The sequence below is a fragment of the Pan paniscus genome, chromosome 5 (genome assembly GCF_029289425.2).
Source record: "Pan paniscus chromosome 5, NHGRI_mPanPan1-v2.0_pri, whole genome shotgun sequence".
Lineage (NCBI taxonomy): Eukaryota > Metazoa > Chordata > Mammalia > Primates > Hominidae > Pan > Pan paniscus.
Window position 1 is genome coordinate 124,838,410 of NC_073254.2, and position 23,235 is coordinate 124,861,644.

Below are 23,235 nucleotides of genomic sequence, written 5' to 3' on the forward strand. Positions count from 1 at the left end.
TCAAACTATTCCAAAAAATTGAGAAGGGACTATTCCCTAACTCATTCTACAAAGCCAGCATCATCCTGACACCAAAACCTGGCAGAGATACAATAAAAAAAAATGTCAGACCAATATACTTGATGAAATTGATGCAAAAATCCCTAACAAAAACACTGGCAAGCAGAATCCAGCAGCACATCAAAAAGCTCATACACCATAATCAAGTAGGCTTCAACCTAAGGATGCAAGGTTGGTTCAACATACACAAATCAATAAATGTGATTCAGCACATAAGCAGAACTAAAGACAAAAACCACATGATTATCTCAACAGATGCAGAAAAGGCTTTTGATAAAATTCAACATCGATTTATGTTTTAAAAAAAAACTCTTAAAAAACTAGGTATTGAAGGAACATACCTCAAAATAATACGAACCATCTATGACAAACTCACAGCCAGTATCATAATGAATGGGCAAAACCTGTAAGCATTACCTTGAAAACCAACATAAGACAAGGATGCCATCTCTCACCACCCCTATTCAACACAGTATTGGAGGTTCTGGCCAGGGCAATCAGGCAAGAGAAAAAAACAAAAGGCCAAACAAATAGGAAGAATAGAAGTTAAACTATCCCTGTTTGCAGATGACATAACACTATATTTGGAAAATACCACAGTCTCAGCCCAAAAGTTTCTTAAGCCAATTAACAACCTCAACAAAGTCTCAGAATACAAAACCAACGTGGAAAAATCACTAGCATTCCTATACACCAAGAGTCAAGCTGAGAGCCAAGTCAAGAATGAACTCCCATTCACAACTGCCACAAAAAGAATTAAAAACCTAGGAATACAACTAAGTAGGGAGGCGAAAGATCTCTACAAGGAGAACTACAAACCACTGATCAAAGATATCAGAGATGACACAAACAAATGGAAAAACATCCCATTCTCATGGACAGGAAGAATCAGTATCAATAAAACGGCTACACTAACCAAAGCAATTTATATAGATTCAATGCTATTCCTATTAAACTACAATTGATGTTCTTCACAGAACTAGAGAAAACTATTTTAAAATTCATATGGAACCAAAAAAGAGCCCAAATAGACATGGCAATCCTAAGCAGAAAGAAAAGTTGGAGGCATCACGCTACCCAACTTAAAACTATACTACAGGGATATAGTGAGCAAAACAGTATGGTACTGGTACAAAAACAGACACATAGACCAATGAAACAGAATCTAAAACCCACAAATAAGACCGCACTCTGACAACTATCTGATCTTCCACAAACCTGACAAAAACAAGCAATGGGGAAAGGATTCCCTATTCAATAAATGGTGTTGTAATAACTGGTTAGCTATAGGAAAACAACTGAAACCCTTCCTTACACCATATACAAAAATTAACTCAAAATGGATTAAAGACTTAAATGTAAAACCCAGGCCAGGTGCAGCAGCTCACGCCTGTAATCCCAGCACTTTGGGAGGCCAAGGCTGGTGGATCACTAGGTCAAGAGTTCGAGAACACCCTGACCAACATGGCAAAACCCCATCTCTACTAAAAATACAAACATTAGCCGGGAATGGTGGCACATGCCTGTAATCCCAGCTACTCAGGAGGCTAGGGCAGAAAAATCGCTTGAACCCGGGAGGTGGAGTTTGCAGTGAGCCGAGATTGTGCCACTGCACTCCAGCCTGGGCAACAGAGCGAGACTCCGTCTCAAAAAAAAAAAAAAAAAAAGTAAAACCCAAAACCATAAAACCCTGGAAAACAATGTAGGCAATACCATTCAGGACTTAGGCACAGGCAAAGATTTCCTGACAAAGATGCTAAAAGCAATTGGAACAAGAGCAAAAATTGAAAGTTGGGATCTAATTAAACTAAAGAGTTTCTGCATAGCGAAAAAAAACTATCATCAGAATAAACAGAAAACCTACAGAACAAGAGAAAATTTTTGCAAACTATGCATCTGACAAAAGTCTAATATCCAGCATCTATAAGGAACTTAAACAAATTTACAAAAAAACAACAACCCCATTAAAAAGTGGGCAAAGGACATGAACAGACACTTCTCAAAAAAAGACATATAGGTGGCCAACAATCATGTGAAAGAAAAGCTCAACATCACTGATCATTAGAGAAATGCAAATCAAAACCACAATGAGATACCATCTCACACCAGTCAGAATGGATATTATTAAAAAGTCAAAAAACAACAGATGCTGGCAAGGTTGCAGAGAAAAAGGAAGGTTTAAACACTGTTGGTGGGAGTAAATTATTTCAGCCATTGTAGAAGACAGTGTGGTGATTCCTCAAAGACCTAAAGACAGAAATACCATTTGACCCAGCAATCCCATTACTGGGTATATACCCAAAAGAAATATAAATCATTCTATTATAAAGATACATGCACACATATGTTCACTGCTGCACTATTCACAATAGCAAAGACATGGAATCAACCTAAATGCCCATCGATGGTAGACTGGATAAAGAAAATGAGGTACATATACACCACGGAATACTATGCAGCCATAAAAAAGAATGTGACAATGTCCTTTTCAGGGACATGAATGGAGCTGCAGGTCATTATCCTTAGCAAACTAACACAGGAACAGAAAACCAAATACCACATGTTCTCTCTAATAAGTGGGAGCTCAGTGATGAGAACACATGGATACAGAGGGGAACAATATACACTGAGGCCTTTCAAAGGGGTGGAGGATGGGAGGAGGGAAAGGATGAGGCAAAATAACTAATGTATACTAGGCTACCTATGTGATGAAATAATCTGTACAACAAAGCCCTGTGACACAAGTTTACCTGTGTATCAAACCTGTATTTGTACCCCTGAACTCAAAATAAAAGTTAAAAAAAAAAGAAATTATAGAAAATAAGTCTTCAACTCTCAACTGGCTCAGGAGAGATGAAAGCCAATACACTGAAAATATATATTAGCATGCAATTAAAACCTAACAATCCAGAAACTGTAATAAAGAAATTTTAACAAAATATACTATTTATAAAAACTATACTGTTAAAACTATGTAATGATATAACGTAAATAACACTAATATGTACCCAGACAGTGTGCTAATAAGCATTTATCATTTCATTTAATGCATCTTTCGAGGAAGGTGATATTCTCTTCACTTTTATAAGCAGGAAATTGAGTGTCAAAGAGATCATGTAATTTGTACCCTAACACATAAGTAAACAGTGAAGCAGGGATTAAAACCCAAGTCCATGTTCATAATCACTATTCTATTTATCAAAAAGTAGGCATTATAATTCTTCTGAATTCAGATTACTAAATAGTATTTATTTAGTACTAACGGCTAATCTGACACATCTTCATAAACTACATTAATCACAGATAATCTAGTAACTTCCTACTAAATAACTATTACAGAGTCAAGCTTAAGTACGTAGACAGCTACTTGTGTATGGTTTTAAAGTAATGCTATTTTCATGCCTGTAACCGCAGGGCTTTGGGAGACCAAAGTGGGAGGAGTGCTTGAGGCCAGGAGTTCAAGACCAATCTGGGCAACATAGTGAGACCACCATTTCTACAAAAGAAAGTTATAATTTTTTTTTTTAATTATCCAGGCGTGGGCCGGGTGCGGTGGCTCACGCCTGTAATCCCAGCACTTTGGGAGGCTGAGGCAGGCAGATCACAAGGTCAGGAGATCAAGACCAGGAGATCAACACGGTGAAACCCCGTCTCTACTAAAAAAAAAAAAAAAAAAAAAAAAAAAAAATTATCCAGGCGTGGTGGCAGGAGCCTCTAGTCCCAGCTACTCAGGAGGCTGAGGCAGGAGAATGGCGTGAACCCAGGAAGCAGAGCTTGCAGTGAGCCGAGACCACACCACTGCACCCCAGCCTGGGAGGCAGAGCAGGACTCCATCTCAGGAAAAAAAAAAAAAAATTAGCCAGGTGTGGTGGTGCGTGCTTGTAGCCCTAGCTACTTGGGAGGCTGAGGCAGAAGAATCACTTGAGCCCAGGAGTTCAAGGTTACAGTGAGCTATGATCGCACCACTACACTCCGGCCGGTTCAACAGAGTGAAACCCTGTCTCTAAATAAAAAATAAAAAAAGTAGGCCGAGCGCGGTGGCTCACACCTGTAATCCTAGCACTTTGGGAGGCCGAGGCAGTCGGATCACTAGAGGTCGGGAGTTCAAGACCAGCCTGGCCAACATAATGAAACCCCGTCTCTACTAAAAATACAAAAATTAGCCTGGCGTGGTGGTGCATGTCTGTAATCCCAGCTACTCAGGAGGCCGAGGCAGGAGAATTGCTTGGACCCAGGAGGCGGAGGTTGCAGTGAGCGGAGATCGCGCCACTGCACTCCAGCCTGTACCCTGTCTCCAAAAAAAAAAGTAATGGTATTTTAAACCATGTACTTTTTATACTGCTTCGCATTTCTATTTATACTGTAGCGCTTACAATATAAAAACAATTTAGCCATTAGACTAACATACTCCTCTACTGTTCTCATCAAACTGGTGAGACAAACTTGAAGCAAATCATAGAAAAAAAGCATGATTTACAATATAAACTGTCATAGCCTTGTATTTGGTTGGTGAAAAAGTAATTGTGGTTTTTGCTATCACTTTTAATATATCCTACAAAGACATTAATTTTTTTTTAAGAGAGAAAAACACTTGATTAAAAAATCGGAGGCTGGGCACAATGGTTCACACCTGCAATCCCAGCACTCTGGGAGGCCAGGTGGATCACCTGAGCTCAGGAGTTCAAGATCAGCCTGGCCAACATGGTGAAACACTGTCTCTACTAAAAATACAAAAATTAGTTGGGCATGGCAGTGGGCACCTGTAATCCCAGCTACTTCGGAGGCTGACGCAGGAGAATCGCTTGAACCTGGGAGGCAGAGGTTGCAGTGAGCCAAGATCATGCCACTGCTCCAGACTGGGCAACACAGCGAGACTCTGTCTCAAAAAAAAAAAAAAAAAAATTGGAAATTACTTGTTCCAGCATTTTATTTTCCATTCATAAATCCTTCTGCTTTTCTATTTTTTTAAAAAAAACAGCCCAATGAAGATCCTCAAAATATGCAACTATTAAAAGAAACATATTTTTAAAGTTTTCAATAGCGCACTTGCAGATAAAATGTTGCTCCAATCCCCCAATAAAAACCAAAAATCAAAAAACAGAGAAAAACCTACTTCCCTTAGAATTAGGATAAAAATGTATAAAGGAATTTTAAAGAATAAAAAATTGCCTTGCAGCACTGAAATGAGTGCAAAGTCATCTATCTTTGTGAATTAAAAAAAAAAAAAGATGTTTGCTGGCGGTTTTCTTTTTGTAAAAGCTCTAAAATAGGAAGGGAAAGGAAAATGCAGAATTCAGTCAATTATTGATTAAATGGCATAATAAGAAAAGCTGCTAGAAAGTCACAGACAACCTGAATCACAGTTTTAAGAAACTCTCCAGTCATTTCTCTGAGGACAGCAAGTAAAGACAATTCAAGTACAGAAGAAACCTTAAATGTACTCACCTCAACAATTAGCAGACTGCACAGTGATGAGCAGTAAGGATAATAAGGAAGGTCTACTTAGTGTTAGGCGAGGGGACAGAGGCTGTTAACACTTATCCAACCCATCCCATTACTAGTCTGGCTGTTTCTACTGAGGCTTGTTCGGAAGGTGAGCCCTCCCAAGTCTCTTACTACTCCTTAATTGGACATACAGTAGTGTGCAAAATGGAGTCTCATTCTCAAATAATCCAGAGTAACAATATTTCAGTGGTAAAGCAAAAGGTCTAACCACAATAACAAATTATTTTCTTGTTGACAATACACACATACGATATTGAAATATCATGAATGATAAATAGCTATGTAGAACTATAATGATGTATTTATTGCCTGGTCTTAACAACTGGAATTTAACAACGGAGTTTCAAGACTCCACATACACTCTTCCAAAGTGCTACAAGATAATCAGTGTTTTCAACTATGTGAAAACTGTTCATGTGTGCCCAAAGGTTAAAACTTAGATGAAAATGTACTCTGAGCATTTATTAAGTTAAAATAAATACATAAAGGCTCTTGAAGAAACAACACTACCTGAGAGTTTTAAATTGTATCAAAGCATAAGGCACAACATAATTCAAGAGAATAAATTCTGGATTAAACTTTTAAAATCCCTAAGGATTCTCAAAAGGAGAAATTTTCAGCAATAGATACAAACAGATACAACCTTTTGTAAGAATCAGCACTATCAATATACACTCCACTTAAAGATACAAAAGGAAAAAAAGTGACAAACATTTAGAAATGCAAAGAAGGCCGGGCACGGTGGCTCACACCTGTAATCCCAACACTTAGGGAGGCCGAGGCGGGCAGATCACGAGGTCAGGAGATTGAGACCATCCTGGCTAACACGGTGAAACCCCGTCTCTACTAAAAAAAAAAAAAAATACAAAAAATTAGCCGGGCGTGGTGGCGGGCGCCTGTAGTCCCAGCTACGCGGGAGGCCGAGGCAGGAGAATGGAGTGAACCCGGGAGGTGGAGCTTGCAGTGAGCTGAGATGCGCCACTGCACTCCAGCCTGGGCGACAGAGCAAGACTCCGTCTCAAAAAAAAAAAAAAAAAAAAAAAAAAAAAAAAAAAAAAAAGAAATGCAAAGAAAATGGCAGAATATATGGATCAAAATGATCCTGCATTTGAGTGGTTTTGAGGCAGGAGAATAGGGTCTGGAGTCAGGGAACCTAAGGCCACTTCACCCTGACTTCCTAGAAATAAATTGGAAGGAAAACCCTAACTTTCCACGCCTAAGTAACAAAAGGACCAGCGACCTTTGCAAACCCCCACCTCTTTGCGAGGCAGATGGGAAATTGAAAGTACCACTGATTGGTTGTAAAAAGCAACCAATCAGACGTTTGCATAGGAGTCTAACTCTGTAACTTCACTTCAGCCTCAGATTGGTTGCACACAGCAACCAACCTCGGATTGGCTGCACATAGCAACCAATCAGACTAACTGAAGGTAGTTATGTGCAAGCAATCAGACTGAGGGCCAAGTCTTCAAATGCACAGAAGTGCAACTTTGTAACTTCACTTTAGCCTCTGATAGTTGCTTCCCACAACCAATCAGCTGTTTGCATAGGGGTGTGACCTTTGTAACTATAGCCTCTGATTGATTGCAGGCCACCATTTCATTTACATGAGGCGAACACCAAGTGGCCAATGGGAAACATATATGGGGTATTCAGACCCCAGAAGATTCTGTATCCAGAACCTTGAGCAGCTGCTGGGGCCAATTCCCACCCTGTGGAGTATACTTTTGTTTTCAATAAATATCTGCTTTTGCTGCTTCATTACTTGTTTGTGTATTTTGTCCAATTCTTTGTTCAAAATGCCAAGAATCTGGACACCCTCCACCAGTTTCTTCCATCTTTCAACAAAAATCTATACCCATTATGTGCTATGCCCTCCTCTAGATAATGTGTTATGCACTACTCTAAATCAGGAACCAGGCCACACAGCAGGAGGTGAGTGGCAGGCAAGTGAACATCACTATCTGAGCTCTGCCTCCTGTCGGATCAGCAGCAACACTTGATTCTCATAGGAGCATGAACTCTATTGTAAGCTGCCCATGAAAGGGATCTAGGCACAAGTTCCTTGTGAGAATCTAATGCCTGATGATCTGAAGTGGAACAGTTTCATCCCAAAACCATCCCCTCGACTTCTGACTGTGGAAAACTTGTCTTCCATGAAACTGGGCCCTAGTGCCAAAAAGGTTAGAGACCACTGCTCTAAATTATGTGCTATGCACGACTCTAGATACTCGAGTTACAACAATGAACAAAACAGACAAAAAAACCTGCCTTCAAGAAGTTTATAGTAGAAAGGGAAGATAAAGTGACAAGATGTAAATAAACAAAATTTGTAGTGTACTAGATGGTGATCAGTGCTATCCAGAAAAATAAACCAGGATTTTCTATGATTTGGATTCAATTTATTTTAGCAAATTTCTTGCCCCTAAAATCCCACAAATACTTCTGTGAAAAATGCACTGATCTATAAGCCATGAAGCCCAAAAAACCTAACAATTGTGATTTACAATGATGGTCATACCTTCTATTTTTAAAATTACATGGCTTCTCATTTACTTGCTAAAATTAAGCACAGTGGCTTACAATTTACTAAATGCAAACACGTAAAAGCATGCCAACATAAATAGGTGACTGATAAATGATTACCTATGTATTTTTCAAGTTAATATACATAATTTTAAGAGCTATGCTACATTAATATACATAATTTTAAGAGCTATATGCCTAAAACTGGATCGACAAAACAGACTTTTAAAAAAATTTAGAATTGCAAATTCCCTGCCCAATTCCGCCCCTTCTCTCCCCACCAAAAAAAACTATCTATTCCCCTAGTCATTGATTATCTAGAATGCGGTTCCCTCCTCCTTACAGAATAAGAAACTATTGAGGAGGAACTGCAAAAGAAAAGCATAGGGGATTTTCATATGGCCTTCAAGAGATCCTTAAGAAGAAATAACATATTTCAACAGACTTCATAACCTTTCAAGTGATAAAACAATATCCTGAGTGGAAAACGAACATACAAACCTAATGTGTAGGTCAATCTCAAGTCATTTAATTGAAGGCGGTGACTAACCAAGACCACCTGTGCCCAATACACTGATAAATTACAAAGCAAGAAATCCAAGGCAGCCCTACTTTATCAATGTTAACTCTCAAAACACTGATCAAAGTAAAAAGGAATAGATATTCAATAATAAAACTCTAAGTAAAAATCAAAGTTGTGGTATTATCACTAGCTAAAAGGAGACCAAACAACAAAAAAAGTGTCCTTACTTTTTTTATTAAAAATAATTCTGATGACATGAGATATGGCAATGCACAAATAACTTATACACTAAGTAAAACTCCCAACTCACTAATCAGTGACTGGTTTACACACGTCTTCTCTAAAAACCTGTCCACCTTCACCTATTGAGAACTTTGAACTCTTACATAGTATCTGGCAAAAATCATTATCATCTGGTTGTGTTATAAAAGTAACAGTGGTAAGAGAACTTTCTACTATTTGTTTCAACTTCTTAGAAATGATTAAAGGAGAATTCTAGCATTAGAATAAATACAATTACTCTGACCCTAGGAATATACTCTGAAATGTTAGTCTACCTACCTTTGTGCCGCAAGGCTGAATCTAATTAATGTCTGGAAAATGTATTCAATTAAGTTTACATGGCTGTCCGTAACTGGATGAAAAACTTGGAAGCTGGCTAAAGATACCAAGAGAGCTGACTGAACATTGTTGAGCACTGTTCCTTAACAAGTCTATGATTTTAGTAAAAAAATGCAGTCAGTTCTATCTAATATAGTCTATTATACTAAGGGTTCAACTATCATTTTATGTTGTTTGTGAAGCTTTGTGTTTAGTTACATAAACTTAATAAGGTTTATTCTGATAAAAGTGAAAATTATTTTTAAATAAATTACAAATTAGTCCCTAACTAATCCTGCCATGTAATCTAACTTACAGAAATTTAGACTGAACTATTTGACAGTTCTCTACGGTTTCTAAATCCACGTTATTCTGAGAAGACTGTAATTAATCATTTTTGGCAATTCAACACATTTATAAATCTTAAAGAAAAAGTTACCAAAAACTAGGTTTAATTTATGGTCCAAAAAGTGTTAATAAATTATACCTACAGAGAATAGTGTTAGGTTTTACTCAACTTGCTAAAACTGAAATTAAAAAACAACACACTGGGCCCAGCTTCTTGTATAAGCATAAATAAATAAAGGCTCTAGACACTGATCTGTGTACTTTTACAGAATCACATCACACATATTAATAACAATCATAATAGCAGTAGGTATTATTGCTGTTAAATGCCTTCCAAAGTGTTCACATTTTCCTTAATTATATCACCAGTAAAATTATATCTCCAGTTGAATAACCAAACTTTGAAATGATTTTTTGAAATCAGTATCCAAAGACATACCAGAATTCTGGTATGATACAGCTAAGAATGGAGTTTAACAGTTGATCTAAGAAAAGTTATATAAAAATAAAATTATTAAGAAGTTGTTATGATTCCTTTCATCTGATCATTATTAAATACGGATAGAAGTAGTTTAAAATCATGGTGCTATTATGCTACAATGACAAAAAACAGAGTGCACTCTTCAACTGCCCAAACCACTTCCTTCCAAGAGGAAAATGAGACCTTTATCATGTTTACCTCTAATGCAACAGCTGCATCTATATGAAATCATATTTAAGATTACTCAATTTCTTAGTTATGACAAAAATGAATCTTCCGAATCTTTTATCCTTAAAAAATGTAATATAAATTTGAAAAAGCACTTCTTGTAATTGAAGCAAGAATATAGCATTTAGCTATATATTCTACAAAGTTTTAGGGCGCTTAGCTAGTTGCTCAAAATGTTTTCATGCACTCCTCAGATTTACTCTAAGATGAGATTAGAAGGCGAATTTCAGAGGATTTATCATCCATGCCTCTTTGAAAAGAGCTCATGTGCTTTATTTCTTAATGGAATTTTTTCCCCATTTAAAGTTTTCTATTTTATTCTATAAAATATATATAATCAGAATTATGTAAGCTCCTAAGCTTAAAAATAAAATATTGAAACTTACATGCACTGGTATATGTCTACATGGACACCAGTTCTGAACAACAAAAAGGCCATTCTGACTTGCCACTGAGTCACTAGGATACCTGACAAAGCATTATACACTCAGTGTTCAACTTATGGAAAGATATACAAATGGTTTTTAATAAATCAGTAAACTTTATCCTATAACATCATATTTCATAGCCCAGTAAATCACATGCAACTCAAGACAATACACTTATACACTGAGATGTGAATGTGTCCCAGAAATATATGAGTAATTCTGAAACAGGCAGTATTAGCACAACTATGAACACAGATTTGTAGAACTATACTTCAGCCAGGAGGAAAAGAAATAGACTAATTTTTCAAGATTCCCTCTTGTCCTAATTGAAAAAGGAATAAAGATACATACAACGATTCAGAAAATAATCAGTGCTAAGCATTCCCTTTATGTTTATATGATCATCATAGGTAACGATCCAGAAAATAATCAGTGCTAAGCATTCCCTTTACCTGTATATGATCATTGCAGGTAACTATAATTGACCAACTATGACAGAATAAATCCCGTTGGCCATTACATAATCAACCACAAGTCAACATGACTTTTTGTACCCCTCCTCCTCTACTCTGTCTGCAAAATCTCATTCTGTGAAACTCATCACCACAATGAAGTCAGACTCCCTATAAATCTTCTGAGAATACAATTGTTCAAAGGCATCTGACTATGAGGAATTCTCCATTATTTTACCACACTTGCTTTAGGTTGTAAACCATATGGAGTATGTTATACTTATACCACCTAATTTTCAGTAACTTCAGAAGGCAATTCTAAATTTTTAATGCAGCCTGTAATGCACATGTTTTGAACAAGGTTTTCTTAGTAATTCTTGCTTCTATACTGGTTCGAAGCAGCTAAAATTAGCTTTTATAAATCTTTTTCTAATCTGAATCCCAGTATTTTCCTATCCAAGTTCCTGGGCAACAGGTAGGGTGTGCAAGTCTTAGTAAATGACACTCTGCTCACCTGTTATAGCAAAGGGTGTTTATATTAAAGTAGGTGCTCTTCTGTCCTCTGAGAGCTATCGGCTAGACTCATTCTCTAATATGCAATAGTGCCTTAAAAACCTGGGTCACTCAAGATTAGGACATTTCACATCTTTTTTTCCCACATAGAATACGTTTTAAATTTAATAATATTGACTCTAAGTAAAAACTAATGAGAAGAATATACTTGAAAACACTGCATTGGTTTTCAGATGATAAAAGACAAAAAATGCAAATGAACAATGGTGTCCAGAAAAAATTCCAGGAAACAGAAAAAGGATCCTATAACCCTCCATTTTTCCAACACCATATTAAACATAAGACAATGTCACCTTTGCCTACTATCTTGAAGAAGTCCAATATTCTGTGAATTGTGATCATACATCCTGAAACCAGGTTAAGGAAAAAGTGTTTGAAGAGATAAAAATCCAGATTCCACTAGGAATTCTCCCTTCTCCCAACAAGAGATAAGACTCAGAAAGTTTGTAACCAAAAAAATAAACAAACTTTGTATCCTTGTAGTTAATGGTACTGACTTTGAGTTGGTTTTGTTGTTGTTATTATGGTCAGCAAGAAAATTAATTACCTTCTTTTTTTTTTTTTTTTGAAGAGATGAGGTGCAGTGGTAATTCACTAGCATGATCCCACAAACAGACCAGCATGGGGGTTGTGACTTGCTGTTTCTGACCTGTTCTGGTTCACCTCTCCTTAAGCTATCTGGCATCCTGAGAGGCACCATATTCATGCCAAACTTAGTGTGGACATCCAAGCAGCATAGTGCACTACAACCCACAACTCCTGGGCAAAGGGATCTCTCCACCTAATCTTGACCTCTCCACCTCAGCCTCCCAAACAGCTGAGACTACTGGCACACACCTGTACATTCTATTACCAATAATGTTAAATGTTAAAAAAAGAAAAAACTTAAAAACATAAACAAGGTAGAAAATTATAGCAAAGCAGAAATTCAATCTAAAATCTTAAGCTCTCCATCTTTATATAAGGCAGTAAAGTCTCAAATGAGAGAGAAATAGCAATTTCAAAAGCCAAATGTCTGGACACAGGAATAACAGGAAAGCATTGTCATAAAACAAATGCATGATTTTAGAAACCTAGAGTAAGAAAGAAAATAGCCAGGCACGGTGGCTCACACCTGTAATCCCAGCACTTTGGGAGGCTGAGGCAGGCAGATCACTTGAGACCAGGAATTCAAGATCAGCCTGGCCACCATGGCAAAACCCCATCTCTACTAAAAATACAAAAAGTAGCTGGGTGTGGTGGCACACACCTGTAATCCCAGCTACTTAGGAGGCTGAGGCACAAGGATCACTTAAACCTGGGAGGCAGAAGTTGCAGTAAGCTGAGATTATGCCACTGCACTCCAGCCTGGGTGACAGAGCGAGCCTCTGTCTCAAAAAAAAAAAAAAAGAAAGAAAGAAAAAGAAAAGAAAGAGGCTGGGCGCGGTGGCTCACGCCTGTAATCCCAGCATTTTAGGAGGCCAAGGCAGGCGGATCATGAGGTCGGGAGATTGAGACCATCCTGGCTAACGCGGTGAAACCCCATCTCTACTAAAAATACAAAAAATTAGCCGGGCGTGGTGGCCGGTCCCTGTAGTCCCAGCCACTCGGGAGGCTGAGGCAGGAGAATGGCATGAACCCGGGAGGCGGAGCTTGCAGTGAGCCGAGATGGCGCCACTGCACTCCAGCCTGGGGAACAGAGTGAGACTCCATCAAAAAAAAAGAGAGAGAAAGAAAAGAGAAAGAAGAGAAGAGAAGAGAAGAGAAGAGAAGAGAGGAAGGAAGGAAGGAAGGAAGGAAGGAAGGAAGGAAGGAAGGAAGGAAGGAAGGAAGGAAGGAAGGAAGGAAGGAGAAAGAAAAGAAAAAGAAAAGAAAGAACTGTTACTTGTACCATACACAATGCAAGTAGAAAAATAGGATAACCTGACTCATACTATTAACCAGTGTCATTGCTCACTTTCCTCACTATCTAATCTCCAAAATTGAGGCTTAACAGCAAAAGATAAAATAAAATATGAAGTTTTATTTGCTAAAACTGAGAACAGAATGAACATTATAAATGTTAAAATTAAGTGTGAATATACTACATTTAAAAATTTAGTATGTTTGGCTATTAAAACCTATGAATTAGAAATAAAATCAAAATGCAAATTACAAATATTTTGAACAGATATAAAAGCACTATTTTCCTGTTTTTTGTTGTTGTTGTTGTTGTTGTTGTTTGATACAGACTCTCACTCTGTCACCCAGGGTGGAGTATAGTGGCACAATCTCAGCTCACTGCAACCGCTGACTGCTGAGCTCAAGCAATTCTCCCACTTCAGCCTCCGGAACAGCTGGGACTACGGATGCAAGCCACCATACCCAGCTAAATTTTTTTGTATTTTTAGTAGAGATGGGGTTTCGCTATGTTGCCCAGGCTGAACTCCTGAGCTCAAGAGATCCATCCATCTCAGCCTCCCAAAGTGCTGGGATTACAGCTGTGAGCCACGGCTCCCAGCCCAAAAGCACTATTTTCTATTTCTTCTAACCATACAGAATATATTTATCAGAAGTCCATATAGGCCAGGTGCAGTGGTTCACGCATGTAATCCCAGCTACTCGTGAGGCTGAGGTGGGAGGATCACTTGAGCCCAGGAGTGTAAGGCTGCAGTGAGCTAGGATCCCACCACTGCACTCCAGCCTGGGCAACAAAGTGAGACCCTGTCTCAAAAAAAAAAAGTCCATATGATGCAGAAAATAAGATTTTGCTATAATGCTTCATGTTCCCAAATATGCACAGTGAAAAACTTTTCATGAAATCAATTTTAAAAAACAAACACATGCAGCTTAAAGTCCTCATGGCTCAACTTACCGTCTTGTGACCGTTCTGGCAGGCAACATGCAGTGCTGTCTGCCCCATGGCATCCTCAACATCAACATCACTGACATGCTGCACAAGGTCATGGAGTAGTTCTGTCCGCCCATTCACAGCCAGCCAATGTATCTGTGAAGTCATTTAGTTACTTAACATTTGTGTAATAGTGTTTTATATAAAAACAGCAGATAAATAATGTTATTTCTCAGCTGGGCGTGATTTGCTCATGCAAATCTAAAGGTGTTTTAAGTCCATGTAATGGTTTAAAACTAAAGGTATTTTAAGTCCATGTCATTTTTTTCCTTTTTTTAATTTGTTTAAGTTTTATTTACAGGTTTGGGGATTTTTAGAGTTGGGGTCTTGCTATGTTGTTCAGGTTGGACTCAAACTCCTGGGCTCAAGTGATCCTCCTGCCTCAGCCTCCTAAATAGCTGAAATTAGGTTTTATATGAGGAAAACTTCGGTATCAAGATGCAGATTACATTACCACAGATTTCAAAATCAAGAACTCAGTGGGGCTCCAAGTGGTGACTCACGTTTGTAATCCCAGCACTTTGGGAAGTTGAGGCAGGAGGATTGCTTGAAGCAACGAGTTCAAGATCAGCCTGGGCAATGTAGCAAGAACCTGTCTCTACAAAAAATTTAAAAATTAGCTGGGCAGCCGGGCACGGTAGCTCAAGCCTCTAATCCCGGAACTTTGGGAGGCTGAGGCAGGCGGATCACAAGGTCAGGAGATCAAGACCATCTTGGCCGACATGGTGAAACCTTGTCTCTACTAAAATACAAAAAATTAGCTGGACGTGGTGGTGCGTGCCTGTAATCCCAGCTACTTGGGAGGCTGAGGCAGGGGAATCACTTGAACCCAGGAGGCGGCAGTTGCGGTGAGCTGAGATCGTGCCACTGCACTCCAGCCTGTCAACACAGTAAGACTCCGTCTCAAAAAAAAAAAAAAAAAAAAAAATTAGCTGGCCATGGTGGCATACACCTATGGTCCTAGCTTCTCAGGATGCTAAGGTGGGAGGATCCCTTGAGCCCAGGAGTTTGAGGCTATAATGAGCTATGATGGTGACACTGCACTCCTCCTACCTGTGTGACAGAATGACAACCTATCTCCAAAAAAAAAAAAAATTGTTTTAAAATAACTCATAATGGTTCAAAACAGTAAGTATACTAAGCTCCCAATCATCAAATACTCTGCTTCTCAGATAATCCTGGACTCTATGCATAGTTTGTCTCTGGAGAAAAGGTGTTAGATATTTTTCTTTTCCCAGAAGCAAACATAAGTTAAAAAGTAATTAACATAGCAATGCTATATTCCTTACTTCCTGTATTTTACAAGTAACACATGTATCTTACATAAATAAAAAAAGGAGGGTAAAAAATATATAAAACACCTATAAGTCTACCACTCAAAGATAATCAATGTTAAAACTTTGGACTATGCTATCCATTAATTTTTCACATGATTTTTTTTTCATTAAAAAGAAAATCATGAAATCCCTGTTTTAAAATGGCAGGTTTAATCCATGCATCAGTCTCTACTTCTTCCCTAAACCCCACGGAAATGAGAGTAAAGAGTATTTCCTTAAAAGACTAGATCCATAAAGATACAGAGGAGAGAACAGCAAGTTTTAGAAGCAAAGAAAGTAGATGATGCTTTCTATCTTGTCAGATTATACTTGTTGACTTGTCAGAATGCTACACCAGTATTAGAGAAACCCCCCAAAAAATGTGATTCAGATCACAGGACTCCCAAAAGGCTCAAGAATCAATAGTAAGTACCATGCACCTCTTGAAAAGAGGTTGAAAGTTTATTTAATAAGATTTAGAGCCTCATATCTCTACCCCTCCCCAACTGTGCAAGGCCAGTAATGGCCCCCACTCAACCAGATAGAATGCAAGAGGCTTGAAAACAGTCTCTAGGTAAGAGACAACAGGCACATTGAACAAAGAATACCACACTAAAAAGGGGAGATTAAGTGCAAGTTTAAATATTGAATATTGATTTTACAAAGCATTCTTCTCTATCCAGCACGCAGACTGTTAACATCTTCCGGGCAGTTGGAAGAGTCTTCTCTGAGGAATATGACCAGCTCAAGAGTAAATGCCTAAAGAAATCGACACTGCAAGGTCTAAGAGGCAAATGTCCAAGGAGATCATCCTACACTGAAGCCTCTAGTGAACAAAGCCTCACTCATGCTGACAGCCTTCAAATAGCTTTTTCCATTTCCACCAAACATCTGATAAACGCATCTAATTTGAAAGACAAACTACAAAATTTTTTTAAAGCAAAAAGTAGGGGGAAAAAGGAACCATGAATATTCAAGAAAAAACTATATTTAATACTGTCAGAGGGAGAACATACTGATTGCATCCCTGAAATGAGAAAAGGATACTATTTTTTGAAAGAGACAAGGAAAAAAACTCTTGGAAATTAATACTATGATAGAGACGTGTAAACTCAAAAGAAGAATTAGGAGATAATATTGAGGAAGTCTCCCTAAAAGTACAAAGAAAAGAAATGAGAAAAAGTAGGAAAATTAAAGGGCTAGTGTGAATAGGTCTAACATTTAAATAATAGGAGTTGGGGAAAAAATAAAACAGAGAAAAGACAGAAAAAGAAATCATGAAAGTAATAATTTATGGATATTTCTCATAAGTTCCCATTACATGAGTTTCCAGGTTGATAGTGTCTCAATATTATCCATCGAAATGGATAAAATAAATCCAAAGCAAGACATAATAATCACAGGATTTTAGAACACTAAGGACAAAGTAGATTCTATAAGTTTCTAGAGAGAAAAATCAAAACAGGTTTCATATAAAGAATCAAGAATCCAAATAGCACTAAACTTCAAAACAAAGCTAGAACACAACAAAGCAATGCTTTCAAAATTCTAAGGAAAAATGATGTCTTGTCTAGATTGTCAGCTAAACTGTCAATTACATAATCAGACTCAAAGACTCAAGTCATATCAAACATGCAAGGTGGCAACACATCTCCCATGCACACTCTCAGGAAACTCTCAGGGTTGTGCTCCATCAGAGTGACAGAATAGTTATCAGAAAAGATGGATATGAGACCCATATAACAAGAGAACCCAAAGCAAGAAAAAAGCAAAAGGAATCCCCAGATGATGAGACATTCCAAACAACTGTGCAGCAGACCTAGGTATCAACCAATCCAGCCAAGAGAGCACAGAAGTCTCCCTAAGAGACTCCTTCAAGACATAATCAAGCACATGAAAGGTACTGAATACGTATTAAGAGGATATTTACAAAGCTGAGGGAGACCTTGGAATTGAATTAGTAAAAAGTTATAAGAAAACTTTAAAGTAATAAAGTTGCAGTAGGGCAAGAAACAAATACAAAAGACATACAAACTGCGAAGAAAGAAATAAAGGCCTGGCGCGGTGGCTCACACCTGTAATGCCAGCATTTTGGGAGGCCGAGGCGGGTGAATCACCGGAGGTCAGGAGTTCAAGACCAGCCTGGCCAACAAGGTGTAACCCCGTCTCTATTAAAACTACAAAAATCAGCTGGGCATGGTGGCACACACCTGTAATCCCAGCTACTAGGGTGGCTAAGGCAGGAGAATTGCTTGAATCCAGGAGGCAGAGGTTGCAGTGAGCTGAGATTGCGCCACTGCACTGTAGCCTGGGTGACAGAGTGAGGCTCTGTCTAAATAAATAAATAAACAAATAACTGTCTCTACGTGCAGACAACATGACTGTCTATGTAGAAAATCTCAAGCAATTTGCCCAAAGTCCCCCAGAACTAATAAGTGAGTTCAGCAAGATTGCAAAACCAAAAACCAATTGCATTTCCATCTGAACATGCATAAACTCAAATTAAAAACACAAGGCCATTTATAATTATGCCAAAGAAAATGAAACAGTTATATGCTTACCAAAACATGCACAAAATCCCCACTGTGCTGTACAAAATTCTAATGAAAAAAATCAAAGACCTAAGTAAGTGTGGAGATATACTGTGTTTATGGATTAAAAGACTCAATCAACACAGTAAAGATAACAATTCTCCCCAAATTGACCTATCAGTTTAAAGCAACTCCAATCAAAATCCCAGCAAGGTTTTTTTGTAGACACAGACAAGTTTATTCTAAAATTTATATGGAAAGGCAAAGGAATCAGAATGGCTAACACAATCTTGACAAAGAAAAATAAAGTGAGAGGAATTATTCTACCTGGTATTAAGACTTACAGCTACAGTAATCGAGACAGTGTGGTATTAGCAGAGAGATTAGCAGAGACACACAGATGAGTGGAATGAATATAAAGTCCACAAGTGGGTCCACACAAATATGCCCAACTGATTTTTGAAACAGATGCAAAAGCAAATTCATGTAGGAAGGACAGCCTTTTCAACAAACAGTGCTAGTACTGGACATTCATAGGCAGAAAAAAAAAGTAAACCTTGACCTAAGCCTCATAACTTATGCAAACAGTAACTCAAAAGAGATCATAGACTTAAATGTAAAACACAGAAACATAAAACTTGTAGAAAAAAATATATGAGACAATCTTCAGGATTGAGTGCTAGGCAAAGAGTTCTTGATACCAAAAGCATGATCCATAATGCGAAAAACTGATCAATTTGACTTCAAAGTTAAAAAACTTTTGCTCTTCAAAAGACCCTCTTAACACCATTATTAGAAACAGTACTGGAAGACCTAGCTAGAGCAATCAGGCAAAAGAAAGAAATAACGGACATTCATATTAGAAAGAAAGATGTCAAATTATTCTTGTCTGCAGATGATATGATCTTGTATTTGGAAAAACCTAGACTCCAACAAAAAACTGTTAGAACTGGTAAATAAGTACGTTGCAAAATACGAAATCAACATGCAAAAATCAGTAGCATTCTGATGTCAGCAGCAAACAACCTGAAAAAGAAGTAAAGAAAGTAATCCCATTTATGACAGCTACAAATAAAATAAAATACCTAGGAATCAACTTAACCAAAGAAGTGAAAGATGTCTAAAAGAAAACTATAGAAAAAGATGCAAGAAACTGAAGAAGACACACACACAAAATGGAAAAATATTCCTAAGGGTTGGAAGAATCAATACTGTCAAAATGTCCATACTACTCAAAGCAATCTGTAGATTCAATGTAATCTCTATCAAAATACCAATGACATTCTTCACAGAAACAGAAAAGATAATTCTAAAATTTATATGGAATCACAAAAGATCTAGAATAGCAAAAGCCATCCTGAGTAAAAAGATCAAAACTGGAGGAATATCATTACCTGACTTCAAATCATACTACAGAGCTATAGTAACCAAAACAGCATGTTACTGGTATAAAAACAGACACACAGACCAATGGGACAGAACAGAGAATCCAGAAATAAATCCACACATCTACAGTGAACTCATTTTCTACAAAGGTGCCAAGAACACACATTGGAGGTAGGGACCATCTCTTCAATAAATGGTGCGGGAAAACTGGATATCCATACACGAAAAATGAAACTAGGCTCCTATATCTCTTGCCATATACAAAAATCAAACAAAAATTAATTAAAAACTTAAATCTAAGACATGAAACTACTAAAATAAAACACTGGGGAAACTCTCCAGGACATTGGTTTGGGCAAAGCTTTCTTGAGTAATACCCCTTGAGCAAATTTCTTGAGTAAATTTGCTTTTAAGTAAAAGCAAAAGTAACCAAAGCAAAAACGGACAAATAGGATCACTTCAAGTTAAAACACTTTTGCACAGGACAGGAAAAAATCAACAAAGTAAAGAAACAACCCATAGAATGGGAGAAAATAACTGCAAACTATCCATCTGACAAGGGATTAATAACCAGAATATATAAGGAACTCAAACAACTCCATAGTAAAAAAAAAAATTTTTTTTGATTAAAAAAAGAATGAAAGATCTGAGTAGACACTTCTCAAAAGTAGACATACAACTGGAAAACAGGTATATAAAAAGGTGCTCAACATCACTGATCATCAAAGAAATGCAAACCAAAACTACAATGAGGTATCATCTCACCCCTATTAAAATGGCTTATATCCAAAAGACAGGCAATAAGAAATGCTGGCAAGGATGTCAAGAAACAGGAACTATCATATGCTGTTGGTGGGAATGTGAATTGGTATAGCCACTATGGAAAACAACTGCATTCCTGGACATTTATCCCAATGTGTACCCTGATGTTTTTAACAGCTTTACTCATAATAGCCTCAAACCAGAAGTGAACCAAATGTCTTTTAACAGGTGAATAGTCAAACAAATGGTGGTATATCCACTACTGGATGGAATACTATTCAGCATTATAAAGGAACAAACTATTGATAAGTATAACCTAGATAAGTCTCCAAGGAATGTGACAAACAAAAAAAGCCAATCCCCAAAGGTTCCATACAATATAGTTCTATCTCTGTAACATTCTTGAAATGACTAATGGAGAACAAATTAATGGTTGCTATAGGTTAGCCATGGGATGTGAAGGACAAAGGGAAAGGTATGGTTACAAAAGGGCAACATGACATATCTCTGTGGTGTTAGAAATGTTCAGAATATTCACTATGGTGGTGAAAACCTACCATGTACACAGGTAATAAAACTACACAGGTAACCTACACAAGTAATAAAAATGAATAGAACTTAAAATACATAAACATACACACACACATACAATTAAAACTGAGGAAGGCCAGGCGCGGTGGCTCACACCTGTAATCCCAGCATTTTGGAAGGCCAAGGCGGGTAGATCACCTGAGGTCAGGAGCTCAAGACCAGCCTGGCCAACATCGTGAAACCCCATCTCTACTAAAAATGCAAAAATTAGCTGGGCATGGTGACGCACACCTGTGGTCCCAGCTACTCGGGAGACTGAGGCAGGAGAATTGCTTGAACCCAGGAGGCGGAGGTTGCAGTGAGCTGAGATTGCACTACTGCACTCTAGCCTGGGCAACAGAGTGAGACTCTGTCTCAAAAAAATAAAATAAAATAAAACTGAGGAAATCTCAGTAAGACAGATTGTATCAATGTCCATGTCCTTACTGTAATATTATACTATAGTTTTGCAAAATGTTACCACTGGAGGAAACTCGGCAAAAAGTGCAGGGCAACTCTCTCTCTCTATTATTTCTTAGCACTGCATGTGAATCTACAATTATCTTAATCTCTAAAAAAAGACAATCATTAACTACAGGGAAAATAAAATGTTATGCAAGAAAGGAAAGCAACTATAACCAACTATTTGGCTTAACTATGAATAGTTTTCGTGTACTCAAAAAAATAATAACACACAAAAATGATCTAACTAAAATTACAATAATTGTATTGGAGGGATACAAGGCTAATGTGCTTATACACCACAGGGTGGGAGGAGTGGCTGAAAAAGAGAACAATAGCCTCATCTTCCAGAAAGTCAACAGGTGATACCTAAAACCAAAAAACCAGGAAGTAGCATTTAGCCTGCTATTTATATATAGAGACAACATTTTAAAATCCATTAAAATAGCTGAGAGAGGCCCGGTGCGGTGGCTCACACCTGTAATCCGAGCACTTTGGGTAGCCAAGGCGGGTGGATCACCTGAGGTCAGGAGTTCGAGATCAGCCTAGCTAACCTGGTAAAACCCCGTCTCTATTAAAAATACAAAAAAAGGCTGGGCGCGGTGGCTCACACCTGTAATCCCAGCACTTTGGGAGGCCAAGGCGGGCAGATCACCTGAGGTCAGGAGTTCAAGACCAGCCTGACCAACATGGAGAAACCCCGTCTCTACTAAAAATACAAAATTAGCCGGGCGTGGTGGCACATGCCTGAAATCCCAGCTACTCAGGAGGCTGAAGCAGGAGAATTGCTTGAACCCGGTAAGTGGAGGTTGCAGTGAGCCAAGACAGCACCATTGCACTCCAGCCTGGGCAACAAGAGTGAAACTCTGTCTCAAAAAAAATTAGCTGGGCGTGGTAGCAGGCGCCTATATTCCCAGCTACTCGGGAGGCTGAGGCAGAATCACTTGAACCCGGGAGGTGGAAGTTGCAGTGAGCTGGGATTGCGCCATTGCACTCCAGCCTGGGCGACAGTGAGACTCTGTCTCAAAAAAAAAAAAAAAAAAAATAGCTGAGAGAAGTTGTTTAGGGAGTGGGAAGTTTGGAGGTTGGGGAGGAAGGCCAAGAGACTGTTTTCTACAAGCCAGGTAGAATATTTGATTCTTTAAATACATACATGAATAATTTTGTTAAATAAAAATTTTATTTTTACAAATTTTCTATTCCACCTCCCTTAAAGTACAGGAAGGAAGGGAAGAAATTAACAGAAAACATCTTATGCAATTAAAACAGATTATATTAACACTGAACCATCATGCCTAAACTGGTTAGTGTCCTAAGGAAAGATCTATGTCATTTCTAGGGTTTCATAATCCTCTGTTGCACGTACCGTGTCACTAAGCATCCTACGGATATTCAGAATACAGTCTTTCCTTACAGAATAGGTGGTATTATATTATTAATACATAACAAAATCTGAATTTTTACAGGAATTGTAGATTCCATATAATAATCATGATTGAGTTTATTCTATAATAAGCCATTCAAAATTTTAGGAAAGTTGTTTTTCTATACCTCATTCCCCAATTTTTAATCATAAAGGCCTTGAAAACCAGCATGGTAAGTAAATATTCAATAT

The 23,235-nt window shown here is 37.9% G+C and overlaps 1 protein-coding gene across 10 annotated transcripts in view; it reads right to left on the bottom strand.

Moving 5' to 3' along the window:
* Positions 1-23,235, bottom strand: part of HACE1 (HECT domain and ankyrin repeat containing E3 ubiquitin protein ligase 1) — a 132,653-nt gene that overhangs the window by 90,784 nt on the left and 18,634 nt on the right. For 8 of the 10 annotated variants that reach the window (XR_004672101.2, XM_003824349.7, XM_034962607.3 and 5 more), the window contains one exon: positions 14,558-14,689. The exons of the other annotated variants lie outside the window; for them this stretch is intronic. Coding sequence is in view for 7 of the 8 variants with exons in the window: in XM_003824349.7 (XP_003824397.1) it covers positions 14,558-14,689 (132 nt within the window). In the remaining variant the exon portion in view is untranslated. The remainder of the gene's footprint in view (positions 1-14,557; positions 14,690-23,235) is intronic. 10 annotated transcript variants of the gene reach the window in all.